The sequence below is a fragment of the Hylobates moloch genome, unplaced genomic scaffold (assembly GCF_009828535.3).
Source record: "Hylobates moloch isolate HMO894 unplaced genomic scaffold, HMol_V3 SCAFFOLD_10, whole genome shotgun sequence".
Lineage (NCBI taxonomy): Eukaryota > Metazoa > Chordata > Mammalia > Primates > Hylobatidae > Hylobates > Hylobates moloch.
The window spans coordinates 9,353,158-9,374,842 of NW_026652285.1; the positions used below are offsets into that span (position 1 = coordinate 9,353,158).

General features: G+C 40.4%; 1 protein-coding gene across 5 annotated transcripts in view; it reads right to left on the reverse strand.

Annotated features, from left to right (window-relative positions):
• Positions 1–21,685, reverse strand: part of MYO1D (myosin ID) — a 386,481-nt gene that overhangs the window by 82,059 nt on the left and 282,737 nt on the right. Inside the window, exon 22 of one of the 5 annotated variants that reach the window (XM_058445323.1) lies at positions 14,135–14,265. The exons of 3 other annotated variants lie outside the window; for them this stretch is intronic. In XM_058445323.1, the coding sequence (XP_058301306.1) occupies positions 14,211–14,265 (55 nt within the window). In that variant the 3' untranslated portion in view covers positions 14,135–14,210. Of the gene's footprint in view, positions 1–14,134; positions 14,266–19,750; positions 20,116–21,685 lie in introns of those variants that run through there. One more of the 5 variants, XM_058445326.1, reaches the window with a different exon arrangement.

Here is a 21,685-nt window from a genome sequence, read left to right on the forward strand (position 1 = left end):
CTGAAAAAATACTATTATCAACTCGGTGTTCTGTAGCCTTAATTAAGGCTTCTATACTTTGGTTAAGATTAATTCTAAAAGTTGGAAATCAAAGAATGTTTTATTCCTGCAAACCTATAATTATTATTCACTATTTAAGTAATGTCCCCAAATATGTTCTATTTTCTTTCTTGGAACTTACAATTGCTTTTTCTCTTCCATGGTCTAGAATTGAATAAAATCCCTTGAATCCCCGCATTTCACAGGTACCAATCATCAGAGCCCTGTGTCTTCTTGCTCTGTCAGTTTGTGCCACAGCTGCCACTCTATTTCTCTCTTGATTTGGATCTGCTACCTTTGACTCTCATGTCTTCTTCTTTCCTGTTTTATTACCTTACTTTGCTGGAATATATCCTCAGGAAACTTCATAGCAAAGGGTGTGTGTGAAAGGCTCTGACTGTGCTGTTGTTTTTTTTTGAGGGAAGGTTTTGGTCTGTTACCCAGGCTGGAGTGCAGTGGTGTGATCACTGCACACTGCAGCCTCGAACTCCTGGGCTCAAACAATCCTCCCACCTCAGCCTCCTGAGTAGATGGGACGACAGGCAGGTGCCACCACTTTCGGCTAATTTATTTATTTTTTATTTTGTAGAGATAGGGCCTCCTTATATTCCCCAGGCTGGTCTTGAACTCCTGGCCTCAAGCGAGCCTTCCACCTCAGTCTCCTAAAGTGCTGGGATTACAAGTGTGAGCCACTGTGCCCAGACTCTGACCATATTTTATCCCTTGTTTATTTTTAACTTTATGCCTGACTGATACTTTGGCTGGGAATAGAGTTACAGGTGGACAATACTTATCTCTCCGTACTTTACAGAAGCTTGTCTTTTAGCATCTAGTATAAGTGAAGAGAATTCACATACATGTGCACAGTTGTATCACTACTAGCAAAGACTATCCAGATTGATGCACCCAAGATGAAATTTTGTAAAGCTAGCTAATTTAGATTAAGTGGGTTAGTTTGAATTATAGTATGTTGAGTAAAGAAATCCAGTTTTCTTTCTTTCAAATATAAATAGCATCTCCACAAATTCTTCTCCAAATCAGGCTAATTGTCTTTCTGCAAGTCTTCTTTTCCTAATCATTTTCTTAGTAAACTTCTTATTCACAGCATTTAGTTCTCCTTCACGCTGCTCATCACCATTGTACTTGCTTTCAATTATTCATTTGAAAATTCAGTGTGGTAAGAAATAGTATCTTGCTTACTGCTGTATCTTTGGCACCTAACTTACCTAGAAAGACAGCCTGGCACTTCTGAATGTGGGCTCACTATACAGATTGAGAAAATAAAAGTAAAGGCACACGAGGTGCAGCTGAAGCCCCTCTGAAAGTCAAGAAGCATATCCCTGGTGAGCTGTGTAGGTTCCCTAGTCCTAGCATCTAAAACAGTGGTTTGCAGGGATCATGAGCTTTGAAGTCAGAAATAACTGGGTTTGAATCTGTCTGTGCTCGCCATTTGCTAGCTGTATGACCCTGGACAAATCATTTATATGCTCTGAACTCCAGGTTCTTCATTTGTAAAATGAGGATAAATATGTCTACCTTGTAATACAGTGACTTTGAAGGATAAATAAGACAGTTTATGTAAAGTTATTGACATAATTGTGGGAGCTGATAGGAAGTATCGGAAGTATTATTGTTATTAATAAAAGCAATGAAATGTTGATATACAGAAATCAAACCTAAAGCACTAATTTTGATGAAAGAATCCCAAATTTATGTACTGTTTCACATAATACTAAGCATGATGAAAACATTCTAGAGTAAAACTCAAATAATTAGCAGGTATTTAAATAAGGCTCCTTTTGGCCCAGCCAAACGTTCTTCCTACTTTCTGGAGCTCCAATCCGAAGACCTTTGATTTACTTTGTCTGTATATAGCTCAATCCATTAAAAAAATCATTAGGCAGCAGCCTCAGGCTACAAAGCCTTACATTTGATTTCTTTTGTATCCTTTAATTTACTGATGAAAATCTTGAAAGAGTAAAATTGAAATTAGTGAGGCTTTATTGAAAGTTCATTACATCCACAATAAATTTTGCTTGGTTAAATAAAATTTTCCACGTGGTGTGATTATATAGTACAAGGAAAGAGATTTTCTGGGGTGACTTATGGATACCCACCTTATTATCTTAGTCCTATCAGATGCATAGTGAGTTCTCTATCTGCTCCTGTTTCCGTTTTATGCAGCAAATCCCATGGACTTCACCCCCCATTCCCTCTGGGGTGTGTTTCTCCTAACTTTGTTTTAACTCCATTATGTTTTAATGGCTCCTGCTTCTTCTCTTTGGAGTTTGCCTGGATGCTGCCCGTCAGAGAGATGACTGCTAGATTGATGGGTCAGAAATACATTCATCATACAAACTCCAGAATTACCAAGATGATTCTTTGCTTAACTACCTGTAGTGGCAATCAACCTGCAGGGGACAGCATTCCATGGCAACAGAAAAGAAAACACGGGCTTTTAAAAGGTAGGTTCCTAGTATGCTTGTTGTCGAGGGAGAATCTTTTTGTTTTGGTGTGTGTCAATCAATGCCCTCATCTAAGAGATGTGACAACAGTGAAGATGCAAAACCACAGGAACCTCAAAACCACTAAAAGCTGTATATTTGACTCCTTTTACCTATTAAAGGGAATCCATTAGTAGACTTCAAGAACAAAATCAGAGTAAAATTAGTTCACTCTTAGGTAGATCAGGGGTGAGTCAGGAGAAGAAAAAGGAAGCATGTCAAAATATCTACTATCCCAAAGAACTTTAGAGAATTGCAAGCTTGCTACTCTGCCCCACTTGCTATTTAGGTTCTAAGCACTATGACTGATGACAAACTGGGTCTCCTGACCTTTTATCTCTATCTAAGATAGAAGCAACAAAGGACAGCATATTTAGGAATCTGCATTAGAGTCAACTACCAAGGACAATTTCTGAGGACAATTGTGACTATCTAACTGTAATCTGTTATAAAAGGACAGTGAAAAGGTTTTTAAAGCAGTACAAAACTCTACAGAGAATTCTGTGATACATATCAATAATGTATCATATACTATCAGGATATCAAAATAACCTTAATTGGACTAAATCATATGATGGTAGTCCATGTGCCTAAGAAATGTGTTTCTGTGGTAACATTCATATTTTGTTCATCTAATATCAGCTTTGATTTACTACTGCCTCTTTTTAAGAAGGGTCATTTATTTATGAATGAGTGAATGAATGAATGAGACAAAGTCTTGCTCTGTCACCCAGGCTGAAGTGCAGTGGCATGATCATAGCTCACGGCAGCCTTGACCTTCCCAGGCTTAAGCGATCCTCTCACCTCAGGCTCTCAAATAGCTAGGACTACAAGCACATGCTACCATGCCCAGCTAATTTTTTATTTTTAAATTTTTATTTATCTTTTTTTTTCAAATAGAGACGAGGTCTCGCTTTGTTGCCCAGGCTGCTCTTGAACCCCTGGGCTCAAACGATCTTCCTGCTTTGGCCTCCCAAAGTGCTAGGATTAAAAGCATTGAGGTAGGCTGGGCACGGTGGCTCACGCCTGTAATCCTAGCACTTTCGGAGGGCGAGGCGGGTGGACTGCCTGAGCTCAGGAGTTTGAGACCAGCCTGGGCAACAGGATGAAACCCTGTCTCTACTACAATACAAAAAAATTAGCCTGGTGTGGCGGTGGGCGCCTGTAATGCCAGCTACTCAGGAGGGTGAGACAGGAGAATCACTTGAACCCGGGAGGTGGAGGTTGCAGTGAGCCAACATCGCGCCATTGCACTCCAGCCTGGGCGACACAGTGAGACTCAGTCTCAGGAAAAAAAAAAAAAAAAAGCGTGAGGTACCATGCCCAGCCTAATTTTTTATTTTGTATTTTTTTGTAGAGACTGGGTCTTGCTACATTGCCAGGGCTGGTCATGAACTCCTGGGCTCAAGTGATCCTCCCACCTCGGCCTCCCAAAGTGCTGGGACTATAGGTGTGAGCCACCACACCAGCCAGGATAAGTGATTTAGAACAGAGATAATATATAGTGTCTAATGACTAATCAACATTTGTCAGGTGCTGAGATGTTTATTTTTATACCTTTCCTTTTGCAGAAAGGATGCTTTTAGGTTTGAGTTCTGCTCTTCTGAACAGATGGCTATCATTTAACAGCAGTACTGAGTTTATTTACCAAGGACTCACAGTCTAGTCACAAAAAAAAGAATGTGATTTAGCTTTCATTAGTAAGAGTTGAAAATAGAGCATAAATAAGAATCCAACAGACAGAACTTTCAAGATTCAGAAACATACTTTTTTTTTGTTCCTTTTGAGACGGAGTCTTGCTCTGTCACCCAGGCTGGAGTGCAGTGGCATGATCTCAGCTCACTGCAAGCTCCGCCTCCTGGGTTCATGACATTCTCCTGCCTCAGCCTCCTGAGTAGCTGGGACTACAGGCACCCGCCACCATGCCTGGCTAATTTTTTGTATTTTTAGTACAGACAGGGTTTCACTGTGTTAGCCAGGATGGTCTCGATCTCCTGACCTCGTGATCCGCCCATCTCGGCCTTTCAAAGTGCTGGGATTACAGGCATGAGCCACTGCGCCCGGCCTCAGAAACATATTTCAAAGAGACCTTAGAGGTAGCTACTAGAATGCCCAGGTTTATAAAACATAAGAGATGGCTGGCACAACCTGCATATAAGAGAGTAGCAGAATATTGCTTTGAAACCTCATATACATAAAATAAGTTATGTGGTAAAAATATTTCCCTTTGTTAATGGTCCTAAGTTCTTTTATTCAGCCCATCAGAGGTCCAATAAATTGCCATCAAATCATAGAGGGTCACATGGGTAGGGGGCCCCAAGGGGCATGGCATATCAGATTCCCTATGTGTATAAGGTTAGGAAACTATGCGCCGTCTTCTCAGGATCAAACACCCACATTTACAAGGTTACTACTTTCACCTGATAGAATAATAACTCCAGAACCCTGCTCATCTGGGAATCAGCATTAGCTGGCCGAGTTTAGGACATACCCACAATTAGATTTTCAGGTTCTCACCTACAGAACAGATCCTCGGAACTGGGTTTCCTAAACTTGTACAGTAAGAAAAATTAAGCTTTTGAGTTTGAAACAGAATTTGTAATAGAAAGAGATAATATTCTAAAGATCAGACTATACTTTCATTTAATCTTTTTATTAATTTTAGCATGCAATTTGGCTTTTACCCTCAATGCCTTTACAAAAGGTGCTTTCAAAGGCCACCAAATCAAAGGGACTGCTCTAGGGCTAGGTCTCCTTTAATACGGAGGCATTTGACCTTGTCTTCTTTCTGGGAGAGTACTTCCCCTAAGTCTCCTCCTACCTTTTGACCTCCCATTTATTCCATGTAGGAATTGCCTAGGGGTCTATCCTGGCCCCTCTTTTCACTCTACATGTTTCCTTGGTGACTTCCTCCTGCTTTGGCATAACTTCAGACCCATTTACATTTCCTTCTAGTTCCCTGACAATCTGGTCATATCTACATACCTTTCTGGTAGTTCTTGCCACTCTTCTCAACACAATCTCTGATCTTGCCACTCTGGACTACTCACTGTTTTCAGAACAGTGGCAATGTTTTTTATTTTTTCTTTTCTTTTCCCTTTTTCTTTTTTTGAGATAGGGTCTTGCTCTGTCACCCAGGCGAGAGTGCGGTGGCATGATCACAGCTCACTACAGCCTCAGCCTCCTGGGCTGAAGCAATCCTTCCCTGCCTCAGCCTCCCGAGTAGCTGGGATTACAGGTGTGTGCCGCTATACCCAGGTAATTTTTAAATTTTTTTGTAGAGACAGGGTCGCACCATGTTGCTCAGGCTGATCTCAAACTGCTGGACTCAAGGATCCTCCTGCCATGGTCTCCCAAAGTGCTGGGACTACAGGCATGAGCAACCACGTCCAGCCCAATGTATTTTCAAATAGTTCCTTTATGTATTTGTTCGTGCTGTTTTCTTCTATACAAAATTCATGGCCCTGTCTCACCTGAACATCCCTCCCTATACTCCAGATTCTAGTCACTTTTATTAAGGCATGCTTTATTAAGGCATCACTGACATACAATAAACTCCACATATTTAAGGTATACAATTTGACAGGTTTTGAAATATGTATTATACCTGTGAAACCATCACTGCACTCAAACTATCCATTACTCCCCAAAGGTTTCTTGTGCTGCTTTGTAATTCCTACTTCCTGCCCCTCCCTATCCACTCTCCATCCCCTGACAACGACTGCTCTACTTCCTGCTCCTATAGTTTGTTTTTTCTAGAGTTGTATATAAATGGATACACTTTTCAGGTTGGCTTCTTCCACCAAGCAAAATTATTTTGAAATTCATCCATGTTGTAGTTGTAGTGTGTATCAACAGCTTATTCTTTTTATTACCAAGTAGTAGTTCACTGTATGGACATAACACAGTTTGTTTATTCATCTTCCAATGCTAATGGACATTTGGGTTATTCCCAGTTTTTGGCTATTACAAATAATTTGATATGAACATTTGTGTATGTCTTTACATGGATAAATGTGTTTATTTCTCCTAGATAAATATCTAGGAGTGCAGTGGCTGGAATATGTGGCAGGGATATGTTTAGCTTAAAACACTGCCAAACTGTTCCCACCATGATAATATAAAATGACAATACAAATTATTCAATTAATACAATTATCCAAAATGGACAAACCAGTTATCCAAAAATTATGCAATAGAGTTAAATCCTATCTTAAGAGGAAAACATTCAGTCTTTCACCATTAAATATGATATTTGCTTTAGATTTTTTCATAGATGTACTTTACCAGGTTGTAGAAGTCCACTTCTATTGTTAGTCTGCTAAGAGGATTTTTTTTTTTTTTTTTTTTTTTTTTTTTACCAGAAATGGATGCTGGATTTTAAATGCTTTTTCTGCAACCACTGAGATTATTTTTTTTTTCAGTTTGTTTATCTGGTGAATTTCTTTTTTTTTTGAGTCGGAGTCTCACTCTGTCACCCAGGCTGGAGTGCAGTGGTGCCATCTCAGCTCACTGCAACCTCTGCCTCCAGGGTTCAAGCAATTCTTCTGCCTCAGCCTCCCAAGTAGCTGGGACTACAGGCGCCCGCCACTAGGCCCAGCTAATTTTTTGTATTTTTAGTAGAGATGGGGTTTCATCATATTGGCCAGGCTGGTCTCGAACTCCTGACCTTGTGATCTGCCCACCTCGGCCTCCCAAAGTGCTGGGATTACAGGTGTGAGCCACCACACCCGGACTATCTGGTGAATTTCATATATTGATTATTGGATGTTAAACCAACCTTGCATGCCTGGGATAAATCCCACTTGGTTACAATATATTATCCTTCTTATATATTGTTGGATTTGATTCATTATTTTATAAAATGCTGAATTGGATGCACTAAATATTGCTTATAATTCCTACATCTATGCTCTTAATGGACACTGGTCTGTAGTTTTCTTTTCCTGTATTATCTTTGTCTGGTTTGGTATGAGGGGAAGGCTGGCCTCGGAATGAGCTGGAAAGCATTATCTCCTTTTCAATTTTCTGGAAGAGTTTGTGTAGAACTGGTGTTATTTCTTAAATCTATAGTAGAACTCCCCAGTAAAGGCATCTAGATCTGGAGTTTCCCTTGTGGAAAGGTTTTAATTATGAATTAAATTTCTTTAATATACATAGAGCTATTCAGGTTATCTATTTCTTCTTGTGTGAGTTTTGGTAGTTTGTGTCTTTCAAGGAGTCTATTTAATCTAAGCCGTCAAATTTACTGGCACAAAGTTGTATAACATTCTTTTGTTACGCAGTTAATATCGATAGAATTTGTATTGATGTCACATTTTTCATGTTGATATTGGGAATGTGTGTCTTCTGCTTTTCCTCATCAGTCCTACTAGATGTGTATCAATTTTATTTTGGTACTATTGAGGTTTGCTATTGATTTTCTGATTTCCATTTCATTGGTTTCTGTTCTGACCTTTTTTCTGCTTTCTTTGGTTTAATTTGCTCTTATTTTTCTAGTTCCTTCCTTCCTCCCTCCCTTCCCTTTTCCTTTTCTCTCTCTCTTCCTTCCTCTCTCTCTCTCTCTCTCTTTCTCCCCCTTCCCCCCCCCCCCCCCTTTTTTTTCCCCCGACAGGGCCTCACTCTGGCAACCCTGGCTAGAGTGCAGTGGCTTGATCTTGGCTCACTGCAGCCTCAACCTCCTGGGCTCAGGTGTTTCTCCCACCTCAGCCTCCTAACTAGCTGAGAATACAGGTGCACACCACCATACCTGGCTAATTTGTGTGTGTGTGTGTATGTGTGTGTGTGTTTTGAGATGGAATCTTGCTCTGTCACCCAGGCTGAAGTGTAATGGAGCAATCTTGGCTCACCGCAACCTCTGCTCCCAGGTTCAAGCGATTCTCTTGCCTCAGCCTCATGAGTAGCTGGGACTACAGGTGTGCACCACCACACCTGGCTAATTTTTGTATTTTTAGTAGAGATGGGGTTTCACCATGTTGGCCAGGTTGGTCTTGAACTCCTGACCTGTCTTGGACAGGTGATCCGCCTGCCTTGGCCTCCTCCCAAAGTGCTGGGATTACAGGCGTGAGGCACCATGGCTGGCTGATTTTTTTGTAATTTTTTAGTAGAGATAGGGTTTCACCACGTTGCCCAGGCTGGTCTCGAACTCCTGGACTCAAGCAATCCACCTGCCTCGGCCTCCCAGATTGCTGGGATTACAGGCATGAGCCACCATGCCTGGCTTTTTCTAGTTTCTTGACATAAAAGCTGAGGGCATCGATTTGAGACTTTTAAAATCTATGCATTTTAAAAGAAATGCATTTTATTGTCCTGTATATTTCCATATAAGTATTGCTTCAGCAGCATTACATGAATTTTGAAATGTTATTGTTTTCATATTCATGAAGTTCAAAATACTAATGTCTCTTAATTTCTCCTTTGACCTACAAGTTACTTTGGAGTGTGTTACTTGGCTCCCAATTATTTAGGAATTTTTCCAGGGATCTTTTTGCTGTTGCTTTCTAATTCTGTTCCATTATGGCAGAGATTTTTAATGCTTTTACATAATATTTACTGTAACTGTGACATGACCCAGAATATGGTCTATTCTGGCAAGTATGCACTTGAAAAGAATGTGTATTCTGATGCTGTTAGGCAGAATGTTTTATAAATGGTAACTAGTTCAACTCAGTTCAACTCAGTTGATAGTGTTCACATTTTCTATATGCTTACTGATTTTCTATTGACTTGTTCTATCAATTATGGAGATAGAAGAATTGAAATTTCCAAATATAATTGTAGATTTGTCCATTTTCTCCTGTTGTTTGTTTTTGCTTTATACATTTTGAACTCTTTTAGGGCCATATATATTTAGGTTTGCTATGTTCTCTTCATGAATTGACCCACGTTACTTTTACTATTATTTTTAAAACAGATAATTGTTTTTTAAAAAGATTTAAACAACAAGGAAAAAATCTTACAAATTTGCTTGTGTAGCTATTATTTCTAGTGCTCTTCTGTCATTTTTGGAGATCTATATTTCCATGTGGTATATTTTTATTCTTTCTGAAGGACTTTAACATCTCTTGTACTGTGAGTCTTCTGGGAATAAACTGTTTTATCTTTCTTGTGTCTGAAAAGTCTTTTAATTCACCTGTGTTTTGGAAAGCTATTTTTGCTTGGTATGAAATTGTAGGTAGAGGGGGTTTTCCTTCAGTACTTTAAAGATGTTTCTCTATTGCTCTCTTGCTTGCATTGTTTCCAACAAGAAATCTGCTGTCATCTTATCCTTATTCCTCTGTATATAATGTGTCTTTCTCCTCTGGCAATGTTTATCACTGGCTTTGAGCAATTTGATTGTGATATGCCTTAGTGTAGTTTTCTTCATGACTTTTTTTGTGCCTAGGGTTCATTGAACTTCTTGGATCTAAGGGTTTATATAGTTTTCATCAAATTTGGAAAAATTTCAGCCATTATTTCTTCAAGTATTTTTTCTGTCCTCCTCCTTCCTTCAGGGACTTTGCTTACTACTGCTTTATATATAGGCCACTTGAAACTGTCCCACAGTTCCCTCATGATTTATTCATTTTTCGAAAATTTATCTTTTCTTTGTGCTTCATTTTGGATAGTTTCTATTGCTATGTCTTTAAATTCACCAATTTTTAGTTCTGTAATATCTAATGTGCTGTTACTCCCAGCCACTGTAGTTTAATATCAGACATCATAGTTTTCATTTCTAGAAGTTTGATTTGAGTCTTTTTCTTTGTTTGTTCTTTCTTTTTTTTTTTTGAGGCAAGGTCTTGATCTGTCACCCAGGCTGGAGTGCAGTGGCACAATCTGGGCTCACTGCAGCCTTGACCTGCTGGGCTCAAGTGATCTGCCCGCCCCAGCCTCCCAAAGTGTTTGGATTACAGGCATATGCCACGTGCCCTGCTTATTTGGGTCTTTTTTAATATCTTGCACACCTTTAATTTTTGTTAAAACACAGTTATAATAATTATTTTAATGTCGTTACTGGTGATTTCTAACATCTGTGGCAGTTCTGGGCTGCCCTTGACCTCCTGGGCTCAAGTGATCCTCCGGCCTCAGCTTCCCAAAGTGCTGGGATTACAGGCGTGAGCCACAATGTCCAGCCGTGTCCTACTTTTTAGGGACCATCTTCATTCTCATATCCAGAACAAATACTACCTAATTTTTATGATATTTTCCCCAAATCTCACTTCTGTCTAAAGATGTACTTTTACCTCTGTGCTTTAAACCACTTTCTTTATACTTCTACAAACTTATTATACATTATACATTTGTTTCCCTTGATAATATACTGCCACTGTTGTGAAATAGAGCTTCAGAACTTTTTTTTTTTTTCGAGCCAGGGTCTCACACTGTCATCTAGGCTGGAATAGCTCACTGCAGCCTTGACCTCCTGGCCTCAAGTGATCCTCCTGCCTGCCTCAGCCTTTGGAGTTGGAGTAGCTGGTACTACAGGTGCATGCCACCACGCCCTGTTAATTTTTAAATTTTTTTGAAGAGACAGAGTCTTGCCATGTTGCTCAGCCTGGTCTCAAACTCCTGATTCTCCTGCCTCAGCCTACCAAAGTGCTGGAATTACAGGCATGAGTCATAGCACCTGGCCCAGAACTTTTTCATCTTGTAAAAAGAAATATACATTTTAAAGGAATGAACAAATTTGGAGCTGTCTTTTGATAAACTATGGGACAAAAAAATGTTGATTTTGCTCAAAGGCCTATAGCTAGCTGGTGGCGGAGTTAGGACTAGAAGCCACACTGTCTGTTTCCTGTCAAATACTCATTCCTAATAGGTCTGTTAATTCAAAGCATATGCCAAGCAGAGAAGGCCAAGGATTTCCATGGATCAAAGAAGCCTCAGATGTGGAAAGTTACTAATTCTGATGGCATAATTTAGCTAGGCTGGGCTTGGGTTGTTTTCATTTGTCTTGGTTAGCAAGAAATATAATATTCTTTAACAAATTGTTCTCTCATTTTTTTTTTCTTTTTTCTGACAAGGAGTTCTCCGAATCATCTGGTTCTGTAAGGCTGCTTTCCTTTTCTATTTTATATCTAAATTTCTTTTCTTCTCATACCCTCAGATTCTTTTCATTCTGTAAATGATATTCTAGGCCTGGTATCCTTCTTCCTAAGAACAGATATAACTCTTTGCTTCATTTAGTAATGATTCTGTCTTACCAGCGATTGTTGCATGGATTGAGCTGATTTTTTCCACTATGAAAATTTTATGTGAATTTACTGGCTACTAGTTGCTTTGTTTCTGTAAGAAAGGGCAGTCTGGCCGGGCGCGGTGGCTCACGCCTGTAATCCGAGCACTTTGAGAGGCCGAGGTGGGAGGATCACCTGAGGTCAGAAGTTCGAGACCAGTCTGGTCAACATGGTGAAACCTCGTCTCTACTAAAAATACAAACATTAGCCAGGTGTGGTAGCGGGCGCCTGTAATCCCAGCTACTCAGGAGGCTGAGGCAAGGGAATCTTTTGAACGTGGGAGGCGGAGGTTGCAGTGAGCTGAGATTGCGCCACTGCACTCCAGTTTAGGCCACAGAGCAAGAATCCGTCTCAAAATGGGGAAAAAAAAAAAAAAAAAAAGGAAGGGCAGTCTAAAATAAAATAGTCTCGTATTAATGTTTAAATAATTTTTTCTGGTTATACAATTAATACATAACAATTATAGGAAATTCAACATTCCATATTTTTTTTGAGACAGCTAAAGACCAAAAATAGAAAACACTAAGTGCAAAAAACATTTTTTTGACCATAAATATCATGTCAGCTACTTCTTTTGGTTTCAAATATTGAAGAAAAGGAGGCTTGGAATAATTTCTCTACCCGTCAAAGAGAAGCTAAAGGAAGCAATTGTAATTACCTTTTTAAGAAAGGTTAGAGGATGGTCTTTGAATTCAATAGAACAAACCTTTCCCCATTAAACAGAGAAGTCTGGGATTTGCAGAGGGTCTAGTAAGGAATGCATGCCATGGAGAAAGACCTGAGCAAACCATAAGAATTCGTTTTCTGAGCCTTTGTCCGTGTTCTAAGCTCCAGAAAATACTATGTCCCTCATCCTCTTAAAATTCAGGGGGAAAAATTAATCTGAAAGAATGATCTCTTCCTCTCTTCTCTGGTGGTTTCTTATCTCCACTCTAGTGTTGCCTATGACTGAAAGAATCACAGATTCTAGCATCTTGGGGACAGAATGGGCCCAGAGGCTTTCCTATTCCCTAGGTGTGCAAATGACATTCTGAACCCAAAGGCAGAATTATACATTTATATAGTTGTGTGGTTTCTTCTCATTATTCTAGTCTGTCAAGATACTTTGAATCCTAACTTGTCATCAAACTATAAGTTATCCTTCCTGGGTTTTTCTTATTTGCAAATTTGTAAGTATGTCTTCATTCAAGTCATTGTTTAAGAAAAATTGTTAGTTTTCCCAATTTCTTCTCACTGAACTTATGCTTTCTTTGGTTGCTTTTTTTCTCTAAGTATGTATAAACTATGACAATTTTAGGATTTTGCTGAAAATTTATGTCAGGTTCAACAATAATTATATATAATTTTTGCATCTGTGTTCACATTTGCACAACAAGGAAAACCTTTACCTGCCTTCAGTCTCTTGGCCCTTTTCCACTCTCCATGACTGCTCAAAGATTTCTGAGAGTGAATGGGGGTTCATATCAAGATGCTTTCCAGTGTCTCAGGATGTGAGTCATCTGGCCTGGAGTGTGAATTAATAAAGCATCCAGCAGTCCTCTTTTCCCAGTTGGGCTTTAAATTCCCTCTGATGCTTGTTCTTAGTTTCAAAAACTTATTTCTTGATGGGTATGATGAAAACAAGTTTCTTTAACATGATACCATTTTCTCTAAACGGTGATGTCTTTCCTACCCTCGTAACAACAAGCAGTGCTCCTCTCTCATTTTTGTTACTAGTTTTTCCAGGACTCAGTAGGTTAGGACTCTGTTGGATACAAGTTACATAAACTCAATTCATAATGACTTAAGTAAAAGGAAAAGTTGTTAAGAACTAGGACAATTCATTGAGTAAAAAGTAACTTGCCAGGCCAGGGGCTGCAGCTCACGCCTGTAATCCCAGCAGTTTGGGAAGCTGAGGTGAGTGGAACACTTGAGGTCAGGGGTTTGAGGCCAGCTTGGCCAACATGGTGAAACCCCGTCTCTACTAAAAATACAAAAATTAGCCAGGTGTGGTGGTGGGCACCTGTAATCCCAGCTACTCAGGAGGCTGAGGCAGAAGAATTGCTTGAACCCAGGAGGTGGAGGTTGCAGTAAGCCAAGATCACGCCACTGCACTCCAGCCTGGGTGACAAGAGTGAAACATTGTTTCAAAAAAAAAAAAAAAAGTCACTTGCCAAATAGTGAATTCACCAAAAGTCATCTGCTGAATGACTAGTTTGCCAAATTTACCAAATTTGCATATTTAACAAGGCTGCGTTTTGTTTATCCAATTTTTGTTGGACGAACTAACAGGGTCAATGGGGGCTGTGAATACCTGGGGTTCTTGGGCCTTCAGCCTCTCTCCCACCCTTCAGCCTACCCCTTCTTGGACCCCTAGTCTTCCCCTCCCTCTGCTCTTCAGCCTCCCTTCCCTGTGGGATTGGCGGCCCAGATGCACTGGGCACAGACTCTCCTTTCTTCCCTTCTCTCCTCTGTTTCAGCTACTTCCAGCTGCAGCAGCAGGGTCAGAAACAAACGGACCATTCCTTAAACTGTTGTTATGAAAACAAAATGAAAATCAATCAATTAGAACTTTGTAGAAATCCTCAAAAGCTATTAATTGCCATCTCACCTAGCTGAATTGTATACTTTATAAAGAGTCAAAAGAAACACATTTTTGGTAAATCTATAAATTTGGTAAATTAGATGAATTAGTCATCTGACAAATTTGATCGAAGAAAGCTAAATATCAAATGGAAGATAACAAAGAGGATTTTAGAATTTAGGATAAGCTAAAGTCCCCATAGGAAATGCTAAAATCTGTGGATTTTGACAGTTGCTGGTTGGACAGTGTGTAGAGCTACCTTCTAGGAAAAATGTGGATCTGCATGACCTGAAATGTAGGTTGCTTGTTTCTGACAGTCAAACCCTAGTATCTGGCACTGCTACCTGGGAGGAGCCCCTTTAAGGGCACGATGCCTGATAAAAGACACACATGCTTGCTAGTTCTTTGGAAGCATCTAACAGAGGGATGTCCTTCTCTGATCGTTCAAAATAAACTCCAAACAGCATACCTGTACATTTGAGTGAAGTCCATTTTTTCTGCTCCACTTAATAAAAAGACTAAACCAACCCAAGAGCCTTAGTTTTTTTCACCCTGAACATGTATTAAAAAGCTGTTAGAAGAGACATATTCAAGGATTTTTTTCAAGACTAGTTTTTGGTAACTTCACAAATTTTTATAAGTTCCATGAACTGGTATTGGGCAAACTGACTTCTGGTGAACTAATTTTTAAAATCCATTTAAAAAACTCTGGCAAAGGCTGGGCATGGTGGCTCAGCCTGTAATCTCAGAACTCTGGGAGGCCGAGGCAGGTGGATCTCTTGAGGCCAGGAGTTTAAGACCAGCCTGGCCAACATGGTGAAACCCCATCTCTACTAAAAATTAGCCTGGGCGTGGTGGTGGACACCTGTAGTCCCAGCTACTTGGCAGGCTGAGGCAGGAGAATGGCTTGAACTCAGGAGGTGGAGGGTGCAGTGAGCCAAGATTGCACCACTGCACTCCAGTCTGGGTGACAGAGCAAAATTTTGCCTCAAAAAACAAACAAACAAACAAAATAAAACCAAAAAACCCCACAAAAACAAAAACAAAACTTGTGGCACCCCACTGCCCCTGCAAGAGAATAAAATTCACCCTCCCAACAATTTCCAAGTGTACAGTACAACAGTGTCAACCACGTGCATATTTGTGAACTGGTTTTTGACAAATTGGCCTGCTTCAGGTCACACAAAATCAACAAAGGGCATACAGTCTGATGGCCACAAGGTGGCTGGCCGCGTGGGGAGGCAGACCTGGGGCTTGGATGTTTCAGGTCCTGCTTCACCTTGAGTCCTGCTGCTCCCCGTGGGTTCGCTATGCTCTATGCTGTTCTCTCTTACTGAACCCAACTTCTCACCTTTGGAAACGTGTTGAGCCACAGCTCCCCAATGTTTTGCCTTCATGCATAGAAGAGGCAATGAATTGTAAGCCTTCTCTGATCCAAAGCCCAAAAATCTTGAGGGATGGGGAAAGTGGTCCAGGTTGGGTCAGATACTACCTGTGCCCTATACTCAGCTCTTTCCAGGGAGTAGGGCGATGTAAGGATGTGGTGCCTCTCGTCGGACCATGCAGAAGTGTGACAGGGGAGAGGAAGGTCCCCGAAGAAGGGGTTACTGGACAGACCAAACAATAAATGCCTCCACACCCAAGCTCCGCCTCCTCCCCAATTTAACATTTCCATCATTCACACCGTCCCTTGAGAATCTTCTCTGCCTACGAACGTCTGTAGGACAGGAGGAAGCTTCTTTAACTTCTTGCTTCCTTGCTGTCTCTGAAGGTAAAAATCTAGGTCTTTCTCATTCTAGGGATTTTTATTGCTAATTACTAAAGGGGTGGCAAAATAACAATTTCAGGGAAGCTACAAAAGCTAAAGAATTTTGTTATAGTTTTTACTCCACGAGGATTTTTGATTTCTGGTTTTATTACTGAGGTTTAACACCTGCCTTTGTAACTTCTATCTTGCTAGCTCTTTCTCTGTTCAATTAACTCTTTTTGGCATGTGGGGCCCACAGATTTATTACATATCAACTAGTGTTCCTCAAGTTCCCACTTCCCTTAAGTGAACAATTATTTTGCATTCTTGAGCATGTCTGGGCTAGGTGATATCTGTGTCATCAGGCTTTGTCTTGTTGGGCGGTTTTATATTTTTATACTTACTTCTCCCCATTACTTATATGATAAAGTTCAAATTCATTAGCATAGGCTTTTATAAGCTTCTACTTATTTTTCCAGTCTCAGTTCTTGCTACAGCCCCTTTGGTCCCCTGCAATCACTCAATTCTCCAAATGTACCAGCTCCACCAAGTTTTTGCATATTCTCTTCCCTTCTATGGGGAGCATCTCACCTCATCCCCCAGCTCATAACCTCCAACTAGACTTGAAGACCCAACTGGGTGATCATTTGCTCTGCTAGGGATCTCCTGACTCTGGTAGACAAAGGGGGCTGGTTTATCCCGTTTCCATGGCCTTTGTCCATGGTTTTATTACAGTACGTACCAGGCAGTATAACGTACATGCTGTCTTTTCATGGGATTAAGAGCTGTTTGAAGGAAAAGGACTGGAAAGGACTGCAGGGTTCTTCTTGGTATCCCTCCTACCACTCGTAGCCTGACCTGTGATGCGTGCTTAGTGAATGCATGCTGAATGATGGTATAAAAATAGAACAGTGTTTGTGGCAGATAAAACACTTCACCGAGTATATTATGCTTATATAAACTCCTGATTCCAATATAGCTGCTAAGACCTGAAATAAACACATTAAGAGAGCTTTTTAAAAATTGCATTAAGTTAAAGAGTTATATCTGACATTCAATTTAGAAAAAAAATTCCAACAGATAGCATGGTATAATTCACTAATCATTTGGTGAATTCATGAATACCTCACAGGAAGATCTCTGTTTTAACATACATTGTAAAGTTTAGAGCTATGGCCTTTAAAAAGTAATATGATTACTGTAAAGCTACAATAGCTACCTGCGGAAATGCTGAAAAGATCAGTTTTCCAGTATTTTTGGATTCACTCTTTCAACATAAAAGGCAATGACGAACACGTCACAAAGCAAATAAGAATCTTTGATCTGCACAAAAATCCCCAGAAAATCTCCCGTCATCAAAGCAGGTAAAGCTGAGGATGACTCTGCCCCCGCACATCCTCTTGGTGAGCTCTGCCCAAGGGCAGCCGCTTCTCAGTGCAGATGGGCACCGTGCACAGGGAGAGATGGAAAGTCAGTAGATTGCTCACAGTACACAACAGCTGTTACACTTTAACACTGTTTGATTTTTGCCCCAGCTTAGTCACACTGAAAACCTTTTAAGATTTCTCTCTGTACTCTTTTGTGTATAGCAGGTGGGGCTGAATGTATATAAATAGGTTAAGTTCATTAAGTGGAAGCCTGCTCTTTGCAGGTGGGGTTTCCTATCTGGAAGTGGGCAGGTGAGCCCTCACTGCGAACTTCTTAGGGTAATTAAAAACAATTGCTTAGAATGACAGGCGGCTCTTTCTAGGACAAGTGGATGTGGTAAACAGGATCCTGGTTCTGTGTGATTTCTCTGTAATCCTCCACTCATTTCTACTCTCCATTCCTTCTTTACCCCTTTTCTCTGAGCCTCAGCCCTCTTTCCACCCCACCTTTCTTCACTGGGGCAGTAGGGGATGTTTCTTTCGCACTTGTCAGCAATTTCAAAAACATGAATCTTTGGTGATTTCATTAAAAAAAAAACCTACTTTCATCGCAATGGCATCAGCAAATTGGCCATATGAAAACATGATGTGCTCATTCTGGTCATTTTCTATGTCAGTTCATGAAACCAGTGGCCATCAAGCTTGAGCATAGGGATCACCTGGGTAGCTTACTAAGCATGTAGGTTCCTGGAGGGTCTGATTTAGAGGGCCTAGGATCGGCCCGGGAGCTGCCTTTTGAAAAAACACCTTCAGGTGATTCTAATGCAGATGGAGCCCACACTAAGGAGCCCTGATAAAGAAGACTGTCATAGTCTTTTTCATGGCTGCATGCTTCTTAATTGTATGGAAATACCATCACGTATTTAACCATGTTTGTTTTGATGAACTTTTATATGGTTTCTAAGTTTTCGCAATTAAAAACAATGTGATACCATTTGTTTTTCTTGCCCAGTACCTATCACTTCCGCTTCTTTCCGGAAATGCTGACCCCGTACTCTTCGTCCCCAGTCACTCCCACCCCACTCTGCTTCACTCTATTCCAAAACATGCTCTTCCTCGGGTTTTACTGGAGACTTCCATGTTCTTGAAAGACATCACTTCTCTGGCCAAAGTGACTGTCACTGGGGTAGGCGCCTTACCCATGCCATGACAATCATTACTCTGGCCTCAGTTATTGAGTCAGTGGGAACATTTCCCTGGGGTTTTAGGACAATAGCCCAGAGAACATTCTCTTAATTTCCCACTGGTGGCAAGGCTGGAAAAGGAGACACAGAGTTATTTGGAGACATTTCCAGCCATGTGGAAGCCACCACTACAGGAGAGTGAAGCTGGTAAGACAAGAGATGTGAAGATGAGAGATGGAGATTGTGACAGCATTTGACTCCTGGATCACAGCTGTTCCTCCTCCAGAGAGCCCCAGTAGCATGCTTTCTGAGGCTCGTTTGTCTGCTAAACACAAATGACAACTTGGCTGGGCATATTATTGTTGCTCTCCAACCTTTTCTCCTTAGAAGACTAAAGATGTTGCTCCACAGGATTCTGGCATTTACTGCTGCAGTACAGAAGATGGAAGGAATCCTAATTTTTGTTCCTTTGTAAGAGAATCTCATTCCACTCCCAGGTCTGTGTGTTTAATACATACTTTATAATTTCAAGGATTAACTCTATACATAGTTATATATAAAGGAGAGTTATATATATTGGCTGGGCATTGGGGCTCATGACTGTAATCCCAGCACTTTGAGAAGTTGAGGCAGGTGGATCATGAGGTCAGGAGTTCAAGACCAGTCTGGCCAACATAGTGAAACCCCGTTTCTACTAAAAGCACAAAAAATTAGCTGGGCATGGTGGAGCATGCCTGTAATCCCAGCTACCTGGGAGGCTGAGGCAGGAAAACTGTGTGAACCTGGCAGGCAGAGGTTGCAGTGAGCCGAGATCGTGCCATTGCACTCCAGTCCGGGTGACAGTGCGAGACTCTGTCTCAAAAAACCAAACCAAAACCAAACCAAACCAGTTATATATATTAAAAGGAGACATCTATTCAGTCCTGGTGTTCTTACATAAAGGGGCATATGGACTCTTCAGGGCTCCTTCTTATAGCCCACTTGTTTGTAGCCAAAATCATTTCTCAGCTTTTAAGCTGGAGAATTACATATATTTAGTTAACCCTTGAAATTAAAAAAGGTCATCATGATAACAAAGTAGCCTCTCTGGAGCTTCGGAAAAAGTGCATTCAGTACAGACATATTTTCTTTTTGTATGTTTTAAATTACCATATTTTATTGAATATAAGATGCCTTCTCTGTAAGATGTACCCTTATTTTGTATATTGCTAAGAAAGATAACATGTTGCCCATTATAACAGTAAATTCTGCACACTGAGAGACTTCAAACTTTCCTTTCACATCAATTCTATTTTCTGCAATATCAACTGTGCCATTTTCAGATTTTAATGTTGATTTACATTTTAAAATATCTTTCCTTACTTCATTCAAATAATTGAACGCTTTTGTTTGTTTCTCAGCCAGCATCCTTTTCATCTCAGTTTGCCATGTAATCTTGGGCCTGTTTATGTAGAATCTATGCTTTCTTGAATTTTATTCAGAGTATAAGCAGATGGTTTCTGCAATATAAATTTTATATTATTGGCCTTTTCAGAAATAGGCTTTTTCTTTTAAGTCTTATAATATCTATCTCTCTCTTACTGTTAATATCTTCCTTTACAGGCCTTCCAACTAAGGAGACAGCTATTCAGTTCTGGTGTTCTTACATAAAGGGCATATGGATTTTTGGGGGCTCTTTCTTACAGCCCACCTGTTTGTAGCCAAAATCATTTATCAGTTTTTAAGCTGGAGAGCTGGCTTGTGTGCACAGACTCTAGTTGTGGTTTCAAAGTCTTCTACTTATTATGAAACTGCTGATCTGAGTAGGAATTCCTACATCCTGCTTCCTTGTCAGCTCACTGACAAGGAGAGTCTGAAATTATTTCTAGTTCTGTAGTTGTTAAAGAAAAGTGAATGGAAAGCTGCAGCCCCCAGCATTCAACATACTCATGGCTCTTCCAGCCCACAGCCCTTTTAGTTGCTGATTTAATATCTTGAAATGCCTCCTCCCTTCTGTCCCACACATATTACATTGCTTAGCGCTGTAATCCTGGAATCGGTCAAGAAAAGAGACATTCATATGGTGGTATGAGGGCTGGCAAGTGGCAGGGATAGCCAGAAGTTGGTTAACGGATATAAAATTACAGCTAGAGAGGAGGAATGAGTGCTAGTGTCCTCTAGCACTGCAGGGTGAATATAGAACCCTATATCTGTAATCCTATCTGTAATCGGTCACAATTAACAATTTATTGCATATTTTCAAATAGCTAGAAGAGAGGATTTTCAATGTTTCTAACGAAAAGAAATGATGAATGACTGAGGTGATAGATATGCTAATTACCTTGATTTGATCATTATACCTTGTATACAGGTATCAAAATATCACTGTATCCCATAAATATGTATAATCATTGTGTCAGTTAGAAAAATAACTTAAAAGAAGGAAAAGAGGTATTCATAAAGGGAAGGAACTATTAGAAGAATTTTTCCTTTCTTTCATACAGGAGAAGGATTGAGTTACTATCTTCTGGGGGGCAAGGTGCACCTATCAGTAGGAAGGGCTAGAAGCGCCCTACCGCGAGTGGGGCCTATCAGTCAGCAATTCTCTGTTTAACCATGAGTATTCAACAGTTATTTACAGGGAACCTTCTGTGTGCCAGGCACTATTTTGGGCACTAGGGAAACTGCAGGGGACAATATAAATAAAGTCTCTGCTTACATAAAGCTCGTATTCCAGTTGGAATATATACAATACACAAGTAAAGATACAGCATGTCAGGTAGAGTTGACAGCCATGGGAAAAGATTAGGGGGGTTTGGGGACAGGGTGAATTGCTATTCTCCATAGGAGAGTCAGGGAAGACCTGGTGAGACGATACATGAGCAGGGGTGAAGGGCGCCCCTCTCGGCAGGTCCAGGATTGAGTCATATTTCTAGTTTCCAGCACTACAGAAAGGTGGCCTTGCTTCCTGTGTTTTCACGTGTATCTCTGTTGGAAGGCAGAGGAGAGTGAATTGTGGCCACTCACTTTTCTGTCCCCCATAAATCAGGTGCCTTCAGTAATTATTTTAAATAGCTCAAATACCCTACA